The sequence below is a fragment of the Eumetopias jubatus genome, unplaced genomic scaffold (assembly GCF_037043125.1).
Source record: "Eumetopias jubatus isolate StellerSeaLion01/CBP00866 unplaced genomic scaffold, mEumJub1_p1.0 scaffold_11, whole genome shotgun sequence".
Taxonomy (NCBI): Eukaryota; Metazoa; Chordata; class Mammalia; order Carnivora; family Otariidae; genus Eumetopias; species Eumetopias jubatus.
This window is the reverse complement of record NW_028274817.1, coordinates 109,229,984-109,256,738: the sequence shown is the minus strand read 5'-3', so window position 1 is coordinate 109,256,738 and position 26,755 is coordinate 109,229,984. Positions and strand designations below refer to the sequence as shown.

General features: G+C 42.8%; 1 protein-coding gene across 1 annotated transcript in view; it reads left to right on the top strand.

Annotated features, from left to right (window-relative positions):
- PHEX (phosphate regulating endopeptidase X-linked) overlaps positions 1 to 26,755 on the top strand; it is a 211,700-nt gene that overhangs the window by 22,683 nt on the left and 162,262 nt on the right. The window contains exons 4-6 of the mRNA XM_028122607.2: positions 15,860 to 15,946; positions 17,015 to 17,241; positions 26,354 to 26,422. Coding sequence (XP_027978408.2) covers positions 15,860 to 15,946; positions 17,015 to 17,241; positions 26,354 to 26,422 — 383 coding nt within the window. The remainder of the gene's footprint in view (positions 1 to 15,859; positions 15,947 to 17,014; positions 17,242 to 26,353; positions 26,423 to 26,755) is intronic.

Genomic DNA, 26,755 nt, shown 5'->3' with positions numbered 1-26,755 from the left:
TCAGAATAACTGGTTTCTGCTGTAAACCTGTGTTTCTTGTGTACTCGTAAACATTATTTTGAGAGTGGTCCTTGGGTTTTAAGAGCCTGCCCAGGGAATGTATGGCACAAAAACGATTAAGAACTCCTGCGTGGGTAAAGCTTGCTGGGGCAGGCCTCAAGAAGGTATAGTTTCATTGAACTCCAGCCTTTTGATGCATCCTAATCTAGGTGTTTCGAGCAGAGTTGGCTATTATATGACCCCATGGGTCCACTCAATGCCCGAATCTTTGAATAGTCCACAGTCTCGAATCCCTGGGTAATGAGCACATTACCAACAGTTCATGTATGTTTATAAGGATATTAGATGAAACCAGAGATTTGTGTTTGGAGATTTGTGCCAATGCCAAACCTTGCTGATTACAGTGCAGGCTTGATGTGATTACCTATGCCACGGAATAAATATATTTATAGATGAAATAGTTGACTGAGTGTTGTCACAAGCCTCTTATGAAAGCAGAAATTCGGTACCCAACTAGAGATGATACAGCTATTACTATGGTCTAGGTAAAAATGCTTAGAAACAATACACATGATTGAAGATAGTAACACCAAGTAGAGTCTTCTTTCACAAGTACATGATAGGTGTTGTATGAAAGAGCTTGCTTGTCATCTGATCCTTGAAGACAGGGACTCTGGGTAGAACTTGGAATGGTAGAGGTAGAGGGGGGACTATAGATCTGGAGGGGCTGTGAATGAAGTTCCAGGGAAAAGACCGAATCCATGTAACTTGGCATTGTTGGGAGGAAGGCACAGACATGTCTTGGTGAGAGGTGACAGGAGTAAGATGGGCCAGTGAAGGATGTTGAAATCCATTTGTGAAATTTTTGACTTGCGGCAGAGAATGCTAAGGTTTCTGAGAAGTGGAGCTACAGCTTGGGCATGCTTTGCCTAGGAATAACGGCTGGAAAAAAAGGAGTGGAGATGCAGACGAGGGGGCATTTTTGTAGTGTAAATATTGTAACACATTATGAAAAGTTTCCTACTAGTTAGCTTGCATGTTGTGGGAAGAAAGAAACACTTTTACTTTAGAAGATGGCCGACTAAATTTAGGTTCTTTTGACTAAATATAACTTCTTTGGCCTGACTGATGACACAGGATATGGGCATCCCGAGAAAGACACATACACACCTACAGGAATACTTCTCAGCTTGCCTACACCCAGGCCCCGTTTTGCACAGTTGGTGTGTGTAAGTGTATTTTACTTGGCAGTTGTTCAGAAGGGTTGCATATTTTTGAAAAGCCACTTCCTGAAAGACCATGACTGGAAAGGGAAGAAAAATCCTAGCTGGTGTTGGTGGTAACAGTTCCGAGGCGTACCCATGTGAGCAGTGGTAATGATTACGGAAGCTCCTCCACATCCCCACGTGTTGGTGCTCTTGGTTGCCACAGGCTGGAATGATAATGGAGCTGAGAATGTGGGATTTTTGCAAGAACTTCCAAGGGTCATCTGGCTTTCACAGCAGAAGCAGATGACTCAGATCTCCTGGACCTTGAAACCTGCATCTTTAGAGAAATGGGTCAGTCACTTACCTTTACTGTACTCCTAATTGGTCAGTGGCAAAACTTAGGCACCAGAAAAATGAAAAAGTTGCTTGCACACAAAAATACGTGGCCAAACAGTTGAAAATTTCACCCTTGCATTTCCCATATCCCTGCTGAGACGGTTTCAGCTGTACTCCCTCTCAACTCTGAGAATATTTCAACTGCAACTTGACAGTGTGGATAGGTTGAGCAGCTGTAAGATGTGGCAAAATCCCTACTTCTCCCCCAATATATTACTAATGGGCAGGACTTCTACTCATTACTGTGAAGTGAGCTTTTAATGATTCAAAAAAAAAAAAAAAATCCTAGGAATACACACGGAGAAGGGCCTAGCAAGCCAGGCACTGTGTAGAGATAACTTTCTTTAATAATACCCTTAGTTGAATTCTCTAAACTGAACTCCCACCACGTCTATAAGATGGAAGATGTATCTGTGTTTTGCCAATGAGGAAACAAAGGCACCGAGCAGTACTGTTAGCCAGCCCAAGATCACATAGCTGATGGGCAGTGGAGCTAGGATTAGAATTCAGATGGTTTGACCCTTAGCACCTCATAAAAATATTGACAGCCAAGAAGGTGGTATTTTTCCATTTTATAGTTGTGAAAGCTGAGGCTTGGAGAGGTTAAGTATTTCATAGTCACACAGCTAGTGACCTATGAAGTCACTATTGTCCAGAAAAAATGTAATGTGAGTCAAAAATGCAAATCACATATTATTTTACATTTTTAAACAGCCGTGTTAGAAAAAGAAAAAGGAAACAGGTAAAATCGCATGATTCTGTCTAACCCAACATACCCAGAGAATTGTCATTTCACGTAATCAAGATAAAAACATATTCACAAGACAGTTTACATTCTTTTGTTCCTAAGTCTTGGGAATCCGGTATGCTTCTTACACTTGGAACACCTCTCCATGAGGACGAACCACATTTCCAGTGCTCAGTAGCTCCATGCGACTCCCAGCTTCTGTGGCGGACAGGGCCATTCTAGAGCCGTGCTTCTCACTGACGGCTGCGCACTGAATTCACGAGGGAGCCCAAACAACACAGGCGCCCAGGGCCCATCCTTAGAGGTTTTGATGTAATTGCTCTGAGGTGGAGCCTGGCCTTCTGGATTTTTTAACCACTCCTCCCCTGCCAGGTGACTTTGTCATGGTGCCAAGTTTGAGAACCTACTCAAGGGTGAAAACCAAATCAACTGAGTCAAGCACTGTAGGCACTTTCCATTGGGGAAAGTTCTCTGAGTTTTCTGAACTGAGACCCGTTCAAAACTACTGCTGTCGCAACATGCTTTGCTAGTTGACATTACAGAATACCCAGCAGTGCCCTAATTCATTAGTTTCTCTCAATTTACACTTCCCAACCTTTTGGCTGAGTCCCAGAATAATGTAGGAGAAGAAAAGGGATTTCTTTTTTCTCCTTGATCTGCACGCTGGTCTGGATACACACCAGTGCAAGTAAATTAAGACCTAAAGGTCTGTTACTTGAATTGAGGTCAGAGGTGTCAGTGTCCGTCTGGAAACTCTGAACTGTGGGGAAGAGGAAGTTAGGGTTTGCAAGCTGCAGGTCGTTGCCAGAATGAAACATGTCTGGTGGGGAACATGTGGGAAGTGCTGGGTGAGGAAAGCAGGCAATTGTGGCTCCGCTGAGGTCTGAAGGCTGCACAGCCCATGGTGTGGCAGGACGTCTATGGAACTGCTCTTGCCAGAGGCCTTGCACCTGCCTGAGTACTCAGCCAAAGCCGCCATGTGCCTGTGACACCCGTGATGCAGGCGTCAAAATGTCTCCCCTCGCCACAGCTTCACTTGTCCTTTGAATGCTTTGGGAGTCATTTGGAAACAGTTTTATATTGCCGCCTTTTTTAAAAACCCAAACAACCTTACATTTCTGGACACGTTATTTTTCAGAGGGAAAAATGCTGGGTCTTCTGTGATGGTGGCGCTCTAGTTATATGCAATTTTGTTACGTTTATTTGACTTAAAAGTAAGCACGAGAACACACACAGGTGGCTGAGTCTTCCATAGCCTTAGCTAAATTGATACCATATTTCATTGAATCAGAAACACCGTCAACTGTAAGATGCACCATTACTTCACGTATGCCACCAAAGACGGAGCTACTACACGGTGCCTTGTTTTCACCTGGCGTTTCTACCTTGTGTTCATTGAAAGAGTTCCTGTAGACATTAATTTTTACCCTAGGACTCTTTTGCATGAGTTAAAAGGAAAATGCAAGCAGGAGAGATTGGTTGGAGTAGTCCTAAAACTTCTTCCCAGTCCTTTTGATTTCCAGTCATTGGTGCTTTTGTTTTCTCATGAAGCCTTGTCTTCTGGCTGTCAATAGCAGCAGTGATTCCGCATTTCTTAAAAAACTGCTCCCCAAGGGGCGCCTAGGTGGCTTAGTCGTTAAGCGTCTGCCTTGTGCTGGGGTCATGATCCCAGGGTCCTGGGATTGAGCCCCACATCGGGCTCCCTGCTCAGCGGGAAGCCTGCTTCTCCCTCTCCCACTCCCCCTGCTTGTGTTCCCTCTCTTGCTGTCTCTCTCTCTGTCAAATAAATAAAATCTTAAAAAAAAAAAATTCTCCCCTGTCGGCTCAGGGATTTTCCTCCGAGATTGCCTCTTTGGATACACAATAAGTTTTCATTTCATACCCAAATCATATTGAAATCTTTCTGAAGACCTTTTAAGTGACAGTTTCCTGGCCATGCAGCCAGCTGGTTTCCAGTGCCTACTATGAGAACTGCTCGATCATGTCCTCACACGGGCAGGCAGTGACTGTGCCTAATTGACAGTTTTAAGATGGATTCCAATTTCAGAGATGTTAAAGTAGGAAAAAAATGTGCTTCTTAGATGAATTATGCTATGTAAATTGTATTTCCACTAATCCAGGCTTCATCCACCTTGTTTATGTGCTTTAAACAATACTCAGTGAGATTTGCATGATGTTCCCTATTCTGTATTCCTAGGTTTTAATGTGCACTGGTGGATAAGCAAACTCCCCCACTTTGTTCTTCAACTCTAACGTGTAGCTACAAAGCCAGACTGTAATACTGTTTTTCCCGGCCTTGAACGTGTACATGAATCCCCTGGGAATCTTGTTAAAGTGAAGATTCTGATTCACTGGGTCTGAGGAGGGACCCAAGAGTCTGCATTTCTGACAGGCTCTCAGGTGAAGCCCACACTACGGGTCTAGGGACCACGTGATGAGTGGCCAGGCTTTACATCTGAGGACACAGTATGTCACTGAGGAAACTCACCTCTCCCAGGGGCGTGGGTGGTTTTGTTTTACCTCCATTCGTACTATGATTTCAATGAAAATCTATGAATTACAAATGTTGTTATGTTGGGTAAAAACAAAGATGTCATAGGGTAAAAAGAAAACAGGAAGTTTGTGTGTGTTGTTTTATGATTCAGGAAGAGATATTTCTTCCCCTTAATTTGTTTTCTGAAAGGTTTGTTCATTTTGTTTTCCCTTGCTTTCCTCCCCCAAAACCTTGGGCAACTTGAGTTTATTAGGAAATCTGCAGGTAATTGCAGATTAATAACCTACCCATTAATACCACATTAGTTCATTGTGATTAATAGCATCTCTTTGAATGCTTAATGAATTAGTAATGATGGACTGTTTGCTTTAAAGTGTCAAGAGAACATTCTGTGTAAGAAGGCACTACCCATAACAGGAAAATTAATTATATGCCAGTTGGAGAATAGCTTGTCACAAATAAGAAATGTTTGTTTGGAAAGGCTCACTGGTGTTCATATTTACACAATGAGAGGTATTTTTAAAACATGTATGGGCCTTTTAGAAAATAAGGGGGTTTTATTTTCATCAATAGCTGAGATTGGTGTGAGAACCGATATTTCTGAGAGAAACACAGGCAGGTATGTGCTGGTATACTCACAGGTTTGCTTCCTACCGTGGTCATTGCTGTTAAGTTCCAAATGGAACTTCTCCTTCCTGCTGTCTATTCTGAATTCATAAGTTCACTTCCCCAAGGCCCAAACATTTGTTACTAATTTTATTCCTTTAGCCTATCATTTGTTTTCTCTCTGGTTCCTCACTCTAATTTGGTGCTGTTGGCCATCATTGTTTATTTCTCTCTTTGCCCTACATCCGAGGAAGCGAAGGTCAAGGAAATTATGTGACTTGCCCAAACCAATCCAGCCATATAATTTGTCCCCCACGGATTATGGGTCTAACATTTCAAATGTCTCCAATTTTAACCCAGGCGGAAAGAGCTGCATGAGCAGAGGCTTTGTCTAGATGGTGCCTTTGAGGAAACCCAAGAAGCCCAGTGTGACTGGAGCTCGGAGTCAGAAGGGAAAAGGGACAAAAGACAAGACTGAAGAGAAAGGAGGGGCCAGAGCGTGCAGGCCTGGTAGCCTGTGTAAAGATTTTCGCCTCTGTCCTCAGGCATCTGGGGGCCTGTTTGTAAATGTCACGTTGAGGGGCGTGATGGGTTTTGCCAGAGCACAGTGGCCACATGTAGAGAATGCCTTGGAGGAGGGAGTTGATGTATAGAGATCGGTTCACGAGGCCCTATCACGCTGTTCTGTTTTCTAGCTTGGGATCCAGATGAAGGCGGAGTTTGTCTTGTTACAGAAAACCTCAAGCGTTATTGGGTATTCTTTTCTCTGTGTTCTCCTCAGGACAACGTGAAGGGTCATTGTCTCTTCTCTCTAGCCCCTGCTTTCTTTGAACTTAGGAATGTACTTCATCAAGCACATCGGTTCCCCAGAATCTGCTGGGGAAGGCCCAGCAGCTGCGGGGGGGTGGGGGGGGGCAGGGTCGTGAAAGTTTGCTGTCTTCCTGCCAGCCCTTCGGCTCCTTTGGCTTATGCCGAAGGTGCTGTTGCTTCCCCTCTTTGGGATACAGAAGGGAAGAGACCAGTTCCTAATCCCTCACTGTTAGAAACCCCATTTAAGAAGGACAGCCTGGGGCATCTGGGTGACTCAGTTGGTTAAGGTCCCACTTTTGATTTCAGCTCAGGTCACGATCTCAGGGTCATGGGGTCAAGCCCCGCATCGGGCTCCGAGCTAAGTGCAGAGTCTGCTTGTCTCTCTCCCTCTGCTCTTCCTCTCTCTCTCTCTCAAATAAAGTCATAAAAAAAAGGGGGAGCAGCCTTTCTTGATCACACAGTTTAGTTTGAACAGCCAAGAATAGAACCGCTGCTACTCTTAACTCCTCATGGAAGTTGGGAGTAAAAACAGGGGTTAGTTGGGAAGTGGGTTTTTAAACCTATGTTTACAGTGTTTTGATGCTGCTTTTACAGATGAGGGAGGAATTGTGAAGTCTAGAGCTCAGATTTTTTAGAATTTGAGGGATGCCGTAGGGTGTGGTATAAGCTGGAGTTGAAAATAGCTGTCCTGTATTTTTTTCACTTTGGAAGTCTTCCTGGCATCGTGTAGTTTTTCGTTTTTGTTTTTTGTTTTGGCTCTTGAACCAGTGAATCAACCCTCGCCTTTAACCCCTATTGCATTTCACCTTTGTGAAGGGAACTTTTTAATTAATTAATTTTTTGAGAAAGGAACTTTTTAAAGCTGGACTTTGCAGAACTGAGGAACTTAGACTTAAATGGGCCAATATGATGAAAACATCTCCAGAACAAAACAAAGTAGTGCTCTCCTTGAAGAATGTTGACAATTAAAATGAAGCTGTGGAGTGAGGAAATCAGCAACCAGCATTGACTTTGAGTGGGATGGGGAATGGGGGAGGAGGGAATCTGGGCTGGTGATGTTTCCTGGGATCACAGGCATCAAGAGAGACTGGGGATAATTGTCAACTATACTTCAATAAAGTTGGGGGAAATAAAGGAGCGCTGGTGAGTGCTGTTGGTTCTCAAAGTATGATCCCTCTATCTATAGCATTAGCATTACCTGGGAATTTGTTAGAAATGCAAATTTCTGGGCCATACCCTAGACCTATGGAATTAGACACCCTGGGGGAAGACCCAGCACTCAGTGTTTTAATAAGCCCTTCCAATGATTCTGATGTCTGTTCAAGTTTGGACACCACTGGTTTAGACTGGGACATGATGTGAAGAAAAGCGTTAGGGATCAGCTAACTGTGTCCTGCCCTAACATCACCAGGCCTCCCATCCCTGGCTAGGTGCCTCAGGAGTGTGTCTCCCTGGTCACAAATAGGGTGACAGGGCAAAGTGGATACATGGCTCAGCACAGTCAGTCCACCACTGCAGAAACACACCTCGATGTCACCAGGGAATGCCTTTCTTCTGGTTAGGATTGAGAGCTCTAGTTCAAGTCCACGATCGCATTGCTGCCTCTGGCTTAGCCACTTGGGGGCCTTGTTCTCACACACAAAAGCAACTTGGCGCGGTTTTACTGGATACCTGATGGTTGAGTGAACAGGACTTAGAGACCTGAACCCAAATCAGAGATCTAACCTTTACTACCTGAGTTTCCTTGGACAGGTTCTTAGGGTCTTCTCCCAAGTAGAGTAGAATGGGATCAGTGATACATGCTTCTTAGGGTTTGTGGGGGATTAATCGAGGTCATGTTCAATACATGTGGCACAGAGCGGATGTTTAATAAATGAATGCTACCACCATTGGGTCCTTGGATGTTCAGGACTACTCGGGGAAGAACCCCTGCAGGGGGTATATAACCATGCATGGCCTTTCCCTTATAATGTTAAGATGGTGGAAACGGGCAGGACAAAATAAGTAATTAGGGTTTTTACTCTAGGAAAAAAACTGAAGATGGATTTTAGTGACTTTAAACTCGCCACAGGCCTTACACTGAATTATCTGCTAAGATCCAAATTATCTAACTAGGAAAACGATTTTTATGAGTTAAAATATCGTATTGGTAGATTCGTTGTAATTCTATGCTGTCAAAGAGTAATGTTAACATTTAGTTTAAATTATTTTGAAGTTTAACCCTGATAAGTGTAATCCTTATAAATTCACTTGTAAGTGAACATAATAAAAGAGTTACCTTCTCTTAGACTTTTGTAGTGTCTGGCAGTTTTATAAAATTGATTTCATTATGGGCAAAGAGGTCTTTTGTGTTAAGTTGGGGGTATTTTTATGTTATTTGGTAACCCATGATTTAGATCGATGAATTAGAGGTTTTTAGTGCCCCTAAAATAATCTTTGCCCCTTTTTCTTAAGCTGATGCCAGCCAACAATGATCATTTATAAGATGATCATAAAAAACGAACAGAGAAAAGGATTCTGACAGTTTCTCTCCTTGTATTTAGGTGGGAGTTACCCCAAAGAATGAGAAATATCCGTTCTTACTGCCTTTTCAGTGTTTCAGAAAGACTCAGGTGACGCCGTGCCTGCCCAGCTCTGGGCGGAGGAGCGGCAGAGCTGAGCGCACCATTCGTGTGAAAACATGAGGGTTATGGGATCCACGGACCATGACTTAGTTAACTTGAATTTTGGTTTTTAATGAGAAGAGCAACAGCCTTTGCAAGCTGATTTAAAGTCTCCAGGTCCAGCTGCCTAAGAGTTTAATACCCATGCAGTGTGAGTTAGAAAAATGAATTTTCTCAGTACAGTAAATAAACTGAGGAGCCCGGAAACCAAACTGAAGTCTGTAGCCTGGAAAATCAACAAGGACTAAAAATAGTAAGATTAGAGGTGACAGTCTACCGTGGGCCATCCAAAGGTGGTTTTTAAGTACCACCAAAGGAGAAACCAGGCCATGATAGGATAAGTTTAAAAAGATATGTATTTCTAGAGAACACTGTGTTTGTTACCTAGGTGTGGAAGGGCATACCTTCCCTTAGAATGTGGATTCGACTTTCCAAAGTTTTGATTTTTCCTGTTTTGTTTTTTTTTCTTTGAACTAGAATTAGGAGGACACCCCCCCCCCCCCCGATTTCTAAGGGAGAAATGTTGGCATAATCTACCGTGAGATTGAGAATTCACCTTGATGACCTGTGACGTGAAGGTTTCAGGATGCAGTTGCTGTTTGGGTTAAGTGCATCAGGCACGCAGCTTCAGCATTCATCAGTCTCCTAGCGAGTAGCCAGAGGATCCCCTTTAGACTAGGCATATAGAAGGGTTGTAGGGTTGGGAGAAAGAACGCCAAGAAGCATGTTTTGAGCTCTTGACTTAACCAGGGGACTTCTGAGTCTTCAGGAGTCTGGTCCTTCCTTTGGAATTCCCTTCTCCTGTTCCAGAGCCCTCAGTAAAGGCCCTGTCTCAGCAGAAGTGAATTTGAATGAGTAGGATTGGCGGTCCTGTCTCAGCTTCTGAGCTTAAAGGAAGTTGGATGCCAACTAAGTATTTACCCCCAGGTGGAAGACCAGGAAGTGGATGGTTGAGCTGAGACTACTGGTATGATGAAACCTAGGCATTCTAAAACCTGGTATTCCTGAAAACCGATGAATGAAGTCTTGGATTTCATTGTATGATGCAGAGACTGGGATGTGAGAAAAGGAGATTATGGATGTTTTTGTAATTGGGACATTGCTGATTATAACAAGCAATAATAAAAGAAGTCCAGATTCTCACAGTTCCTTTTCTGTTGGATGAAAAACTCTCAGACTTAAACTTTTCAGGAATTCAACTCTGCAAATGGGGAATGAGCACCAACCACGCCAAGCAGTAGGCCCTGGGTGCTCGAGATGAATGTGACCCAGCCCCTGCCCCACAGACTACTCCTTTTAATGGAGACCAGCCATTGTTAATGCCGGTTTTATGTACCGAGATGACTTTTCACGTCACAGTACTTGGGACCCAGTGACCAAAAATACCTTCTTCATTAAAGTTCTCCTTCTAGTTGCCCCTGTGAAGCCAGGCTTGTGTTACAAAGGCATGGCTGGCTGTCCACACCATGGGCAGAAACGAATTCTACGTGGACTGTGGATATAAATGTGAAACAATAAGGATTCTGTAAAAAACAGAATATTATGACATTGGGACAGGCAAAGGCTTCTTATATGGGACACAAAATACGCTAACCATACACAGAAAAAATGGGGAACTTAGATTATATTAAAGAATTCAATGATTTTATTTAAGATTTAATGAGAAGAAAAAATAATATTTTTGTGTTATGTTTGAATTTGATGATCAGCAGCACTTTGAAACCAACTTGATAGTCTCAGGTTTATGGCACGATAGGTTTTTTGAACTGGAGTTTTCCTTTTCTGTTGTGACATGGTTAAGAATACCTGGAAGGGGGGTGAAGATTGAGAAATTGTCCAAGAAACAACACAGTTGATGATGGGAATGCCCTTGTGTGGGTGACCCAGGAGCCCTTCTCAGTGCTTTAGGGACATTTTAATAACCTGAGTAATTGCCTTTGATAGGCAGAGTTTGTTTCCTGCTCATTAATTACTCTCCAGGCTAGACTTTATTCCTCTTACCACTAATTCAGATACAGAGATACATAAAATGGATGCTGCCAGCCGATTGCCACACCACTGTCTGCATATCAGTGCTCTCCTACCTGCTTGGGCATGAGGAGGAGAGGAGAACAGAAAGGGTTTGACAAGTATTACCCAGGACAGATGAATTTGTTTTAAAAGCCACATTCTGGGGCCGCCTGGGTGGCTCAGTCGTTAAGCGTCTGCCTTCGGCTCAGGTCATGATCCCAGGGTCCTGGGATCGAGCCCTGCATCAGGCTCCCTGCTCCGTGGGAAGCCTGCTTCTCCCTTTCCCTCTCCCCCTGCTTATGTTCCCTCTCTCGCTATGTCTCTCTCTGTCAAATAAGTCAAATCTTTAAAAAAAAAAAAAAAAAAGAAAAGAAAAAAAGCCACATTCTGGTACAGAAACCAGAATTTTGACACAGACAGGCATACCTCACTTTATTGGACTTCCCTTTCTTGGGGTTGGCAGGTACTTCATTTTTTACAAACTAAAGGCTTGTGGTAACCCTGCATCGAGCAAATCCATTTGGCGCCATTTTCCCAACAGCATTTGCTCACTTTGTGTCTCTATGTCACATTTTGCTAATTCTGGAATATTTCCAATCTCTTCATTACTCTTTTATTTGTTACGGTGATCCATGATCAGTGAGCTTTGATGTTATCATTGTAATTGGGGGCCCTGCGAACCATAGAAGATAGCAGACGTAATTGACAAATGTTGTGTGTGTTCTGGCTGCTCTTCTGACTGGCTGTTTGCCCATCTTGCTCTCTCAGGCCTCCCTATTCTGAGACACAGCAAAATTGAAATCAGGCCAATTAATAACCCTACAGTGGCCTGTAAGTGTTCAAGTGAAAGGAAGAGTCATGGGTCTCTTACTTTAAATCAAAAGCTAGAAATGATTAAGCTTAGTGACAGAGGTATGTTGAAAGCTCGGCCTCTGGCACCAGTTTGCCAAGTTGTGAATGCAAAGGAAACACTATTGAAGGAAATTAAAAGAGCTCCTCCAGTGAACACATGAATGATAAGAGAGCAAAACAGCCTACTTGGTGATCTAGAGAAAGTTGCAGTCGTCTGGACAGAAGACAAACCAGCCACAGTATACATCCCCTTAGGCCAAAGCCTAATGCAGAGCAAGGCCCTAACTCTCTTGAATTCTGTGAAGGCTGAGCGAGGTGAGGAAGCTGCAGAAGCAAAGTTGGAAACTGGCAGAAGTTGATTCGTGAAGTTTAAGGAAAGAAGCTGGCTCCCTAATATAAGGTGAAGCAGCGTTATCCAGTGACCCAGATATCCAAATTCTCCAGAAAATCTAGCTAGGATAATTCATGAAGATGACTACACTCCACATGACACATTTTCAGTGTAGATGGCACAGCCCTTTTTAGAAGCAGCAGCCATGTAGGACTTTAATAGCTAGAGAGGAGAAACCAGTGCCTGGCTTCAAAGGACAGCCTCTCTTGTTAGGGGCTAATGCAGCCCTGTGACCTTAAGTTGAAGCCAGTGCCTGTTGACCATTCTGAAGATCCTAGGGCCCTTAACGGTTATGCTAAATCGACTCTGCTTGTGCTCTGTAAATGGAACAGCAGAACCTGGATGACAGCACATCTGTTCACAACCTAGTTTAGTGAGTATTTTAAACCCACTGTTGAGACCTGTTAGCTCAGGAAAATACTTATGACTGCTCACTGGCAGTGCATCTGGTCACCCAAGAGCTCTGATGGAGGTGGACAGTGAGATTCATGTTGCCTTCGTGCCTGCTAACACAACATCCACTCTGCAGCCCATGGATTAAGGAGTTGTTTTGACTTTCAAGTCTTATTATCTAAGAAATAGGTTTCATAAGGCTCTAGCTGCCACAGATAGTGATTCCTGTGATGGATCTGGGGACAGTAAATAGAAAACCTCCTGGAGGGCGCCTGGGTGGCTCAGTTGGTTAAGCGACTGCCTTCGGCTCAGGTCATGATCCTGGAGTCCCGGGATCGAGTCCCACATCGGGCTCCCTGCTCAGCAGAGAGTCTGCTTCTCCTTCTCACCCTCCTCCCTCTCATGCTCTCTGTCTCTCATTCTCTCTCTCAAATAAATAAATAAAATCTTTAAAAAAAAAAAAAAAAAAACCTCCTGGAGAGGATTCACCATTCTAGAGGACATTCAGAACATGTGTGATTCATGGGAAAAGGTCAAAATACCAACACTCCCAGGAGTCTGGAAGAAGCTGATTCCATCCCTTGTGGATGACTTTGAGGGGTTCAAGACTTCAGGGGAGGAAGTAATTTCAAATGTGGTGGAAATAGCAAGAGAACTAGAACGAGAAGTAGAGCCTGAAGGTGTGACTGAATTGCTGTCATGTCATGATTAAACTTGAAAGGATGGGGAATTTTTTCTTATGGATGAGCAGAGAAAGTGGTTTTGTTTGTTTTTGTTTTTGTTTTTAAAGATTTATTTATTTGAGAGAGAGAACACAAGTGGGAGGGGGAGAGGGAGAGAGAATCTCAAGCAGACTCCACACTGAGTGCAGAGCCCGATGCAGGGCTCAATCTCACGACCCTGAGATCACAACCTGAGCCCAAACCAAGAGTCGGACGCTTAACTGATGGAGCCACCCAGATGCCCCGAGAAAGTGGTTTCTTGAGATGGAATCTACTCCTGGCAAAGATGTTGTGAAGACTGTTGAAATGACAGCCAAGGATTTAGAATATTCTGTAAACTTAGTTGATAACGTAGTGGCAGGGTTTGAGAGGATTGACTCTAATTTTGAAAGAAGTTGATCTGTGGGTAAAATGCCCTCAAGCAGCATCTCCTGCTACAGAGAAATAGTTTGTGAGAGGAAGTGCCAATCTATGTGGCAAACTTCATTGTCTTATTTTAAGAAATTGCTACAGCCACCTCAACCTTCAGCAAGCACCACCCTGATTAGTCAGTAGCCATCAACATCAAGGCAAGACCCTCCACCAGCAAAAAAAAAAAAAAAAAAAAAAAAATATAAATATATATATATATATAAAAAACTTGTTGAAAACTCAGATGATGGTTAGCATTTTATAGCAATAAAGTATTTTTTAAAATTAAGGAATTACATTGTTTTTTTTTTAGACATGCTGCTATTGCTCACTTAATTGACTACAGTATAGTGTAAACATAACTTTTATATGCACTCAGAAGCCAGAAAATTAATTTGACTTGCTTTATTGTAATATTCACTTTTTTGCAATAGTCTAAAACTGAACCCACGATTTCTCTGGGGGTAGGCCTGAACAAATGATTGATATTTGTGCACACTTAGGGTTTTGGGAATGCCCTACTTAGCGTTGCATGTCCTCTTTTCACCTTCTCGTGATACACAGACTGCCTTGGGTGCACACTCAGGTACATATTTACTACTTGAGTTCTTTTGCTCCCATGGCTTGTTTTTGGTCCTCAGGGCATTCTTGTTTGCAATCTGTGGAGTGTTTATAGCATTGGAATAACATCAGATCCTTAAATGGAATTTGGATTATTTACTTCCAAATGTTTCTCCCCAACAGTCCAATGACTGTGGAAGTAATACAGTGCAAAGGCACCTGATCTGATTTGAATAGAAATATATGTGGGTATGGTTTTAGAGCTTTGTGTTTATTAAAAAAAGAAAACAATCTTCCTTCTTGATCCTTGGGGCTAGTTATCTTGCTTTTATTGCTGTGATAATACACAAGAAAGAAACACCAAACAAGCTGAGACAGTTGAAAACGCCCACATCCAACTCAGTTTATTTTATTTGAGTCTATGTAGTTCTGTGGACTTGTTTCATGTACCGGTGCTTTATAAAAAACAGGACACAAGCTCTGGATTGCATTTTTTTTTTTTTTTTGAAAGGTAGAACTTCTAGTTTAGAAGTAGAGATTCCTCTTCAGGGAATATGTAATTGTTTAATTAAGTTGATTAGCACGCTCCATTGTGTCTTGAAGCTATTCAGAGGACTGCGGGGGCATCTGTTGTGCCGGCATTGGGAGGCAGCTAGGTTGTTTCAGAAATAAGCTGCAAATGCCTTGACAACGGCAGTTTGACACGGCTCGATGTAGGCAGTGCCACGGTGCTGCTCGGGGATGCTTCCTCTTGGCTTCCTGTAGGGACATGAATGCTCTTCGGTACGTCCAAGGTGTGTTTTGCGGGGAGGGGAGGAGGGGAGTTTTTTTTGAGTCTCGCCTTTCCCTCCTCTCCTTCATCGTGACGGCTGGCATTTTCCACCTTCAAACAATAGCATGAGGGATGTTATAAATCGCACATCATTTTCTGGGTGGGCTCATGGGTAGCCATTTTCTACCCACGACCTCATTTCAATGGCCAGGACTCCGCATGTGTAAATGGACAAGTCTTCAGGAGATTTGGGGAGGCTTTGCCAATCTCGCCTCTCCATTTCCTGTCTAAACCGCTTCTCCCATGTCCACAGCATGTTTATGCAACATCGCATAAAACTTCTAATGGGCAGTTTCTTCCAGGTGACCTCCCTGAGAGGCTGGGCTGTGAAGAAATCTTAAGAAACCTGACCCTGAGGAAATTGCCTCCTTTGAGAATATTACTTGGTGCAGAAACAAGGAACAGAATTCAGTTATTTTTGGTTCTTGAATAAATGAATTCTGTTTCTTTTTATGTAGGTGGCGAAAACATTAACCCCTGCAGCAGGTCCGGTCTGAGTCGGAAATTGAACTTTTGGTTTCTCTGAATTAGGAGAACCTGGGGAAAGAGAAGGTTAAAGTTTGTTTTTTTTTTTTTTTATTTGAACCTCAAGCAACTTGGACTCGGTTCTGCCGTCTGTATATCTTTTATAGATGTGTCTTTTCCAGGGTTGTCTGTCTTTACGTTAGATTTTCTGTAGGCCAGGACTGTGGCTGTAGAATGACCTCTAAGTTGGCACCATGTGTGGGTGGTTACTAATGAATCCTTTCTTAACCTTCCTAGCACTTTTGGAGAAATCCATCAGTAGAAAACGGGACACTGAAGCCATACAGAAAGCCAAAATTCTTTATTCATCTTGCATGAATGAGAGTGAGTAATAAAGAAAATAACTAAAATATTTTACACCCTATCCTTCAGAGTGTCTATTAATGTTTAAAGATATTGTTTAAGGAAAACGAGAACTACTAAGAATTCGATTAATGTTCAAAAATGTTGTTTGAGGAAAGGAACGATTCTCAAGGACTGAATCTTGACTCTCCCTGTCTTAATGTTCTGTTGCTGGCTTGATGGAGAAAATAGGAAAATAATTTTATTTCTTTGGCTTGGATTCTTTAGGTAGCAGTTATTCCGTGAGAAACTTGGGTAGGGTCAGGAGGGCAAACCCCACCATATGTGGTGCAGAAACAAGAATCCAGAGGCCCTGTCCGGTCTGAGAAGGAGCCTGGGAGAGAGGGCGTTTGGGAGTGTTGTGTTGCTGTATCCCATAGAACCTTACCGGGGTCTAGGAAAATCCAGATTCCCGGGTGGGCCAGCCTCCTCCTGCTTCTCCATCAGCCTAACAGGCAGCTTAGGTGGGTGTCTTAGGCCTGTCTTGGCATCTTGGGTCTGATTGGAGTTAAGGTTAACACTTGCCATTTTCTCTGGTGTGCTTTCTCAAGACCACTGCAGGAAGAAGCCAGTGCCTGTGGGAAGTGTGTTACCTTGTTTAGGATTTGGGGTATTATTTGGTGAGCTAGAAGAGGGTGGTAAAAGATGACCAAAGAGTCTGGAAGCATTAATTCACGGGTATTGGGGAGTGGTTGGCTTTCCTGAATGGTTTCCTTTACTTAGGATTGTTCCTTAGTCTTGCAGAGTATTCTCAGCCTAATATCGCTCATTGGGCTGTAGTGAGCCCATCTTTTCTTGTCGAGAATATCCAGCAGCTTCCCTAGTCAGCTCTCCTGGCAAGAATACCAAGTTCAGGCAGTCACACTGAAGTGTGAGTCAGAGGTAGTTTTGTCTCTGTGGTCCTGCTCAATCCGTTGCACCTCTCTCTAACAGCTGAAATGTTAAGTTGGGGTCTTATGGGGAATTTTCTCTTGAGAAGATATACTTGCATTCTAGTTTGGTGATCCAGTTTGCAATTCTAACTCTTCCTTTGTATTTGCTCCCTTTCAGAAGCGATTGAAAAAGCAGATGCCAAACCATTGCTACATATCCTGCGGCATTCACCTTTCCGCTGGCCTGTGCTCGAATCTAATATTGGTCCTGAAGGAGTTTGGTCAGAGAGGAGGTTCAGTCTTTTGCATACCCTTGCAACGTTTCGTGGTCAATACAGCAATTCTGTGTTCATCCGATTGTATGTGTCCCCTGATGACAAGGTGTCCAACGAGCACATTTTGAAGGTATAGTGAGGACTTGTTCATACTCTTTGTTCAGTCCAAGGTTAGACTTTTGGGGTGTCTTTCTGGGGAAAGAGACTCATCCTATCTCAGTGAAATCAGAGGATAAAAATTCTGTTAAACATTGGGGTCTAGAATAGTCCTTCCTCCCAGATTTGCAGAGTGTAACTCATGAACAAACCAATTTGGTCAGCCTTTCAGGAAGCTGGTGAGTGAGTTTCAAGTCATCTCTGATCTGGTCCTCAAATATCTACTCTGAGCATGTGTGGGGTCCCTAAATTCCAGTGGGGGAGCAAGCTGCTAAGACTTTCTGAACTCTGCTCTTCCCTACACCTGCTCATTCTCCTGACAAAGGAACAACAGTGAAAGACTCATCAGTGAAACAGCTTGGCAAGGATTCAAATAACATTTTTTTTTTTTAAAGATTTTATTTGACAGAGAGAGACACAGTGAGAGAGGGAACACAAGCAGGGGGAGTGGGAAAGGGAGAAGCAGGCTTCCTGCTGAGCAGGGAGCCCGATGCGGGACTCGATCCCAGGACCCTGGGATCATGACCTGAGCCAAAGGCCGATGCTTAACAACTGAGCCACCCAGGCGCCCCTCAAATAACATTTCTTAAATTGTTTTGTGTTTTGATCCTACTGTATTTTTTGCTTCCACACTTTTTTTTTAAGATTTTTAAATATTTATTTGAGAGAGAGAATGAGCAAGAAAGAGCAGGAGTGAGGGGGAGGGGCAGAGGGAGAAGCAGACACCCCGCTGAGCAGGGAGCCCTACATGGGGCTTGATCCCAGGACTCCAGGATCATGACCTGAGCCGAAGGCAGATGCTCAACCAACTGAGCCACCCAATTACTTTGACTAATAATGAAGATTTTATTGAACCACTGATTTTTTTCTCCCAATTGTGTCCTTTGTCAAACCAGCAAATATTAGTGATATATTGATGATCAAATCATAGAAGTATAAAACCTTTAGAATATATTACCCTTTTCTGCTATAAGTCAACTTTTAAAAAGCCACACCATGCAGCTTATTTTTTGGTTTATACCAAGAGGCTGGCTTTTTTTTTTTTTTTTTTTTTCTGTAAAGGACCAGATAGGAACTCTTTTAGGCCCTGCGGGCCCTCTGGTCTCTGTCTCACCTACTCAGCTCTGCTCTTGGACCTGGGAGAGCACCTGTAGACAGTCTGTCCATGGACAGGTGTGGTTCTGTAGCAGGTTGGCTGGCAGGCTGTAGTTCGCTCAGCTATAGTCTAGACGATGGAAGTCTCAGGAAATCTCTAGGCACTCGAAGAATACCCATCTACCCAGGAGGAAGTTCTTAGTTCCAGAGACAGCTGTATTTTCATGCTGCGTGAAGGAACAAGAACATGGCATGGAGGTAGACCCTAATGCTATCCGGTAAGACGTGCTATACAAGACATGGTGATGCTGCCTAAGGGTCCAGTTGATCTCTGCCTCATGCTGATAGGTTACTCACTTTAAAACCCAACAAACCAGATTTTTAAAAAGATTTTATTTATTTGAGAGTGAGAGCGAGCGAGCACGAATGGGGGGGGAGAGGGGCAGAGGGAGAGGGAGAAAAGCAGACTCCCCACTGAGCAGGGAGTCTGACATGGGGGCTGGATCCCAGGACCCCGAGATCATGACCTGAGCTGAAATCAAGAGTCAGATGCTTAAGCGACTGAGCCACCCAGGTGCCCCAAGGCTATCATCCTTAATTCCAGAACTATTGTGACATCCTTTCAAACACCTTAAGTGGTATTTTGAAGTTAGATGGAGACTTTCAAACTTAAGTTTAAGTTTATGCACTCTATTGGGTGATAGAAGATCTTTTTTTTTTTTTTTTAAGGATTATTTTAGAGAGAGAGTGCAGGTGGGAGCGCACACAAGTTCAGGGCGCGGGGGGGGGGCGGCGGGGGGAGGTGGAGCGGGGAGGGACAGAGGGAGAGGGAGAGAGCATCTCAAGCCATCTCAAGCCAACTCCCCACTGTGTACAGAGACTGATGCAGGGCTTGATCTCATGACCCTGAGATCATAACCTGAGCCCAAATCAAGAGTCTGACACTCAACCAGCTGAGCCACCCAGGCTCCAGTGGGTGATAGAAGATCTTGATTCACACACAGATAAGTAGTTGCAAATGGCAGCCATTTTATTTTTCACCGATTTCTGGACCTACTCTAAGAATTTATCTCCTTAAACATTTTATTGTGGATAATAATACAAAAGTAAAAAGAATAGTCCAACAAAATCCCATGTACTCATCAGCCCAGCTTCAACAACTGGCAACTTTTGGCAATGTTCTTGTTTTATCTGTTTAGATTCCCCCTTTTTGTGGGGAAGCTGGAGCATTTTATAGCAAATCCAAAATATAATATCACTGCCCTGGTAAATCAGTGTTTATCTAATGGAAAGGACTGTTATCACAGCCAAAAAAGTAACCATAATTCCATAATTAACGTCTGACACCTAGTTAATTTTCAGTTTCCCTGAGTGTCTCAAACATGTCCTTTTAAAAAATTAAACAGTTGCTCTTTGATTCAGGTTCCAAATAGGAATCTCATGTGCATTTGGATGATAAGTCGATTTTAATCTACAACATTGTGAATTTGACTGATTTCAGTGCAACCTAATAGGTGGTGAGAGAAAAATCTTGTTTATAGGAGAATCACAGCTTAAAAAATGTAGGACAAAGAATAGCACTAAAAAGTTACCATTTAGGGGTGCCTGGGTGGCTCAGTCGGTTAAGTGTCTGCCTTCGGCTCAGATCATGATCCCAGGGTCCTGAGATCAAGCCCCGCATCGGGCTCCCTGCTCAGTGGGGAGCCTGCTTCTCCCTCTGCCTCTTCCCCTTCCACCCTCCACGCTTGTGCTCGCTCGCTCTCTCAAATGAATAAAGTGTTTTTTAAAAAGTTACCATTTAAAAATATTTCTAATGAGATAAAGGACCAAGGCAGCTACCATCCATAGTTGCTAAAACCATTAAGTAAATGGTTGGTGCGGGAAACTCATGATAGAGAGATCATACTGACATCAAAAGAACCCACATGTCAGTGGTAGCCTTGTTCAAAGCAGGGCAACCAGATTTTATATACCTTCTGATACCAGGCAGTGAGAAGCATACACCGTCATCAACGATGTCTTGCCGAAAGAAAAGGAAAAATAAAATGAACTTGGATGCTTACAGGAAACATGGGGAATAGAGGAACATGGTAACCAGTTTTTAACAGCTTGCCTTGCATACTTAATATTCAGTTAGATGGATCCTGGAAACACTGGACTGTCAGGGATAGAATAGTCTCCAGATACAAGAAGGCGCTCACGGACTTCCTGCTGCTGTGCTTTGCCAGCATGGTGACTTGTTCTAAACTGCTGTGTTGAAGCATGGCTTGGGACGGGGGTACAGCACAGGTTTGCTTTATTTTTTTTTAATGATTTTATTTATGTATTAGAGCGTGCACGCATGAGCGGGGAGGGGCAGAGGGAGAGGGAGAAGCAGGCTCCCCATCGAGCAGGGACCCCAACGCGGGGCTCGATCCCTGGACTTCAGGATCATGACCTGAGCCAAAGGCAGACGCTTAACTGACTGAGCCACCCAGGTGCCCCACAGGTTTTTATTTCTAGTTACATCTCTGTACCATTTTATGTGAATGAATAGTCACACACCTGAATTAACAAAATAGAGCTACAGTCTTCGTAAACGTGACATGGTTAGAAGTTCAAGCTTATGTCTAGATATGGTAGGAGAAACTTTCTTCTGAGATCTGCATAAAACCCAATGAACCTGACAAGAATGAGCAAATGGGTCACTGCCGATGTTGTAGAATTTGTGAATTTTGCTTTTATTAGAAATAGTTAAAACCGTACAGAATTTGATTAAATATTTCAAGCCTTGGAGCACCTTTTTTTTTTTTTTTTAAGATTTTATTTATTTATTTGACAGAGAGAGAGAGACAGCGAGAGCAGGAACACAAGCAGGGGGAGTGGGAGAGGGAAAAGCAGGCCTCCCGCCGAGCAGGGAGCCCGATGCGGGGCTCAATCCCAGGACCCTGGGATCACGACCTGAGCCGAAGGCAGATGCTTAACGACTGAGCCACCCAGATGCTCCTTGGAGCACCTTTTAACTTTCATGGAACATAGTTTGAAAACCACTAAGGTAGTAGAAGAAAGAATAGGTTTTCGTGTTAAAGAGACTGAGGTTCATGGTTTGGCTTCGTGTTTGACTCAGTGAATATCCGTGTGCAAATTGTTTCACCTGTCTACGTCTCATTTTCCCCATGTATACTGACGGGTGAATTAGAATGTACTTTTCCCTGTTGCCGTGTGCTGTAAATGAGATGAATGTGGTGACAGTTTGCAGGATAGATACTGGGACACGGTAGCACAAGACAAGAGGTGCCCTTCTCTTAAAGCATGACAAGGCAACTGGTCAGAACCATTTGGAGAACCACTTGACTCTCTTCGATTTTGGTACCCAACATACCTCTCGGATCTCAAGTTCACATGTACGAAAAATAGGCAATTTCAGTTAGTCTCACATCCATCTGAGCTCCCGTGCCACCGCGTAGTGGGAAACCCAACCAGTCTAGGCATTTCCCCACCTTCTGGTTGCCCCATTTCTTAGTCTTCTCCTAGGATAGTGGGAGATTCTCCACTCATCAATTACGTGTTTCTGAGAAGAAACCCCTTCTCTCAGCCCTTGTGGACCCTTCAGGTGTACTTTTCTGCTACCGGGGACCTGGGTCTCCCACTCCCTCCGCCATCCTGCTGTTTTCTAGGGGCAGTGACTGGTCACTGTGCCTATGAGAAACTTGGACTTCTTTGGCAGCTGAGGAGATCTTCTTCTTGCTCTGGGAGAACTCTTTCTTACCCCAGACTCTCCTCCCTCTATGTACTTAGACTTCTTTTCCCATCACGTCCTGTTTTCTTCAATGTTTTTAGCTTTTCTAATCCCATGAACCCATGAGGGTGAAGAAAAAGGACTCTCTTTGGGAAGGCACAGCACTGTGGCAATTCCTTTGGGCGAGCAGGTGGTACTTTTGGGTGAAGAAAAAAGGCACATTTCCAGTGGGCAGAGGTGGCCCCATACTAAGCACAGGCAGTTTGGCGAGCGGGGGGTTGCTCAGACCCGCCCAGGGGTCCTCTCTCGAGCTGCCCTGTGGCGAGATGGCACAGGATTTGCCACAGGCTGAAATGGGAGAAAGGAAATTCAAAAATAGAGGAAACAACAGAAGGTACAGCCCCCAAACGTACCTTGCTACATGTGTTTGGGTTTATTTTATGTAAGGAGATTACAAGAATGAGGACTTGCAGGACAATAAAGGACTTGAATATATAGGATCCTGAAAAAATGTTTGGAAGACCAGGTTGTCTAAGTACGTGTTACTGAAACTGACTTAAAATCATCATTAATGGCCTGCTTTTGTCTAGCTTTTAGCAAAATCCTTAAGAATGACAAGGAGAGACCCTCTTGGAAATGAAGTTTTTCTAATTGCTTTGTCTTTTCTTTTCCTAAATCATAATTTGGCAGATGTTTCTTTTTGTGTTACTGCTTTGTTTCCTAACCTGAGGTTTGTTGTACTTAGAGAAAAAAAAATTCATCTTTCAGTTCAATATATCGGATTTCCTAAACACGTACTTTATTTTCTACTTGGGATGTTCGGATCATTTGTAAACACAAGGATTAAAAAACCTCCAGTAACACAGTGTCCTAATGTTGGTCTCTTGAGAAAGTCTTTTGCCTCAAGAGTTTGTATGCTTCTAAAGAGATTTAGTTGTCAGACCTTATTCTGTTTGGTGTATTTAAAACGTTCCCTAGAAACCATAACAATGTGGAGGTTTAAAAAAGGTCCAGTAACTTTACTTGAGTCATATAAACTTTTACAATAAGAGGATTTAACTTCATTTCATCAGAGGGAAACTTTGGCTTTCATGATGTTGTCTATTTAGTTTCCTTTCCTGTGAGACTGAAGCTCAAAAGATTGCTCCAATTTGTCTAGATCTAATTGAAAGCCAAAGCGTCTTAATCATAATATTGTGTTTCACGATCCTGGCTTACTTAATTTTTGGAAGAAATGGTGGTAGATTGGGAGTTTTAGTAGGATGAAGCCAGGCTGGCTTATGATTTGGTTGTTTGGGACCAATTAGAGAAGACAGCTGAATACAACAATTTAAGGATTTTAATAATACATGCAGGCAAGATGGATGTTATGAAAATCTCTTTTTTCCTCCTTGAAACAAGAGTAGTGTTTTTCCTTGAATTTTTCATAACATCACTAACTCTTAACTTGGCCTTTGTAGAATTTGTTGCATATGAAGGAGATCTTCATGGAGAGCTGTAATGCTATACCAATCTTACGTATTAAAAAAAGAAAATATTAGAGATTATAGTAGAATGAACTAGAATACATAGATAAAAACAGTGTAGAGTTGCATAAACGAATGATACAGGCATGTAGAATCCAGTTTTTATTCACATGCTACTAATTTTTGATTTGTTACTTAGATTTTGTATGTTCTTAATTTGACTTAACTTTTTTCCTGTGTGAATCAGATTTAAATTAGAAAATCTGTTGGGATCTGTTTTATTTAGTCTTTAGGCAGTTGCTGAAACTCAAGAAAGAACAGCTATAGATTTAGAGAAGGTTCTGGAACTTAAAAAAATACTTTTAAATTTACATTCAGTGAAATTAACTTTTGTGATGCACATGTCTATAAGTTTTTTTAAAAAAAGATTTTTTATTCATTTGAGAGAGAGAGAGTACATGCGTGTGTGCGAGAGCACAAGCCAGGGGGAGGGGCAGAGGGAGAAGGGAGAAGCAGACTCCCCGCTGAGCTGGGAGCCCAAAGATGTGGGGCTCTATCCCAGGATGAAGGCAGACGTTTAACTGATGGAGCCACCCAGGCGCCCCTGTAAGTTTAGACAAATGCAGACTCATGTAATCACCTCCATCACCCCCCACAAAATTACCTCATTTTGCTCCTTTGTAGTGAACCGCTTTCCCCATCCTTAAACACCATTCTGTCCCTGTAGTTTTGCCTTTTTCAGAATGTGGGTAAAACTTCCCTGTGTTGTTCCATGTATCAGTAGTCCATGCCTTCTTAGGGCTGACTACTATTCCAGTGTATATCACAGTTTATCCCTTCACCAGCTGAAGAACATTTGGGTTGTTTACAGTTTTTGGCGGTTATGAATAGAGTTACACGTGGGTTTTTGTGTGAGCGTTAAGTTTTTATTACTCTTAGATAAATACCTAGGAGCGGGATTGCTGGGTCATATGGGGTCATGTGTAAGTGTATGTTTAAGAAACTGTCAAACTGGTTTCTAAAGTGGCTCTGCCATTTTGCATTCCCACCGGCAATGTGCAAGTGATGCAGTTTTTCTACATCCTGGACTGCTTTTACCTTAGCAGGTTTTGCTTGTTTGTTTTTGCCATTCTAATGATATATAGCGGTGGTGTATCGTTTGTGACTTACATTTTCCTAATTATTAGTGCTGTTGAGCATCTTCTCATGCACTTACTTTCCATCTTCATATCTTCTTTGGTGAATTGTCTGTTCAGATCTTGTGCTTGCTTTTAAATTGGGTTGTTTGTTTTCTTACTGTTGCATGTTGAGGGCTCTTTCTAAACAAATCCTTTCTCATATATGTGATTGTCAAATATTTTGTCTCTGTAGCTCATCTTTTTATTCTGACAGTGTCATTTGCAGAGCAAAAGTTTTTAATGGTGACGCAGTCCAATTTCTTTTTTCTTCTATGGATTGTGATTTTGGTATCATGTCTAATAACTCTTTGTCTAGGGGTGCCTGGGTGGTTCAGTTGGGTGGCTCAGTCGGTTAAGCATCTGACCTCGGCTCAGGTCATGATCTCAGGGTCCTAGGATCGAGTCCTGCATCAGGCTCCCTGCTCAGTGGGGAGTCTGCTTCCCCCTCTCCCTCTGTGTTCTCTCTCTCTCTCTCTTTCAAATAAATAAATAAAATCTTTAAAAAAATAACTCTGGGGCGCCTGGGTGGCTCAGTTGGTTAAGCGTCTGCCTTCGGCTCAGGTCATGATCCCAGCGTCCTGGGGTCGAGCCCCGCATCAGGCACTCTGTTCAGTGGGGAGCCTGCTTCTCCCTCTCCCTACTGCTTCCCCTGCTTGTGCTCTATTTCTTTCTCTGTCAAATAAATAAATAAAATCTTTAAAAAAAAAATAACTCTTTGTCTAACCCTAGGTCACAAGAGTTCCCCCTATGTTTTCTTCTAGAAGTTTCATAGTTTTGGGTTTTACATTTAGGTCTATGATCCATTTTGAGTTAATTTTTGTAAAAGATGTGAGGTATGAGTCAAGGTTCATTTCTTCTTTTTTTTTTTTTTTTCTGCAAGCGGATGTCCAGTTGTTGTAGCACGTTCTTCAGAAACACTGTTTTTTCCCCTTTGATTGCTTTTAAGGTGTTGAAACTGTTCACTTCAAGAAATTATGCTATACTTTTCTATAATAATTTTGGTTATTTAGTTGTCTATTATTTGTATTTTTATCACCTATCCTAAACTTTCCAGAGAGAGTTCTAAATTTTGCAAAGATTTCTCAAAACAGAATTATAATTTGATTCCTTTAAAAAAAAAAAATCACTCAATGTGGTACAGTATTTTAGGGGTATGGAGGTAGAAAAATGTGATTAATCAACTCTGTCCAGATTGGCATTTTTGTAAAATACTGCAGTGAGGAGAATGCTGGATCTGGTGACGGGAGACCGTGATTCTCCTCTGAGCTCTGCCCGGCCATGTTACATTGGAAAAGTCACCTCAGTTCTTTGGCTTTTGTTTCTCCACAAGAAGGGGGAAAACCAAATCATCTCTAAGACCTATTTCAACTCAGATAGCTTTGATGCTATTCAGTATTGGTAGAACCTCAAAAGGGTTAGAATCCATGAAGCAGGGGCCGGTCTCTGATTCTTGATAATTTCTGTCTTTGCTGAAGTACCTATTTGCCTATCACTCTGAGTGCAGGGAACTGTTTCTGTACTGGTGACGAGACTCAGACTATCCCTGCGGTGCACATTCCATGATTCTTGTTACAATGGTTGGTAAGAATTTATATTACAAGCAGAAAGCTTTCTGTTTTGTTTCAACAGCTGGACCAAGCAACTCTCTCCCTAGCCGTGAGGGAAGACTACCTGGATAATACCACAGAAGCCAAGTCTGTAAGTTTGACTCATATTCACCACTGTGTCTTGTCAGACTGTTGTTGGGTTCATAAATTGTTCTAAAATCCCTGACTCTTTACTGGAAATGAACAATGTGACTGTTTGATGACCATGTTGCCAGTGCAGGAAGCAGAGGCCTTTTATTCAATCAGACACATGGCACTCCCTATCTCCGGAAAGTCTGGCCGTCAAGGCTCAGGGCCCTCATGATCGAGCTGGGGAGGACAGCACACCTGAATGAAGTAACCAAGAAATGAGCTTGCAGCCTTTCCTCAGAACTGTAGAGAGCTCACTGTACATTGCGGAAGTAAAGTGTGGAGATTTGACTGG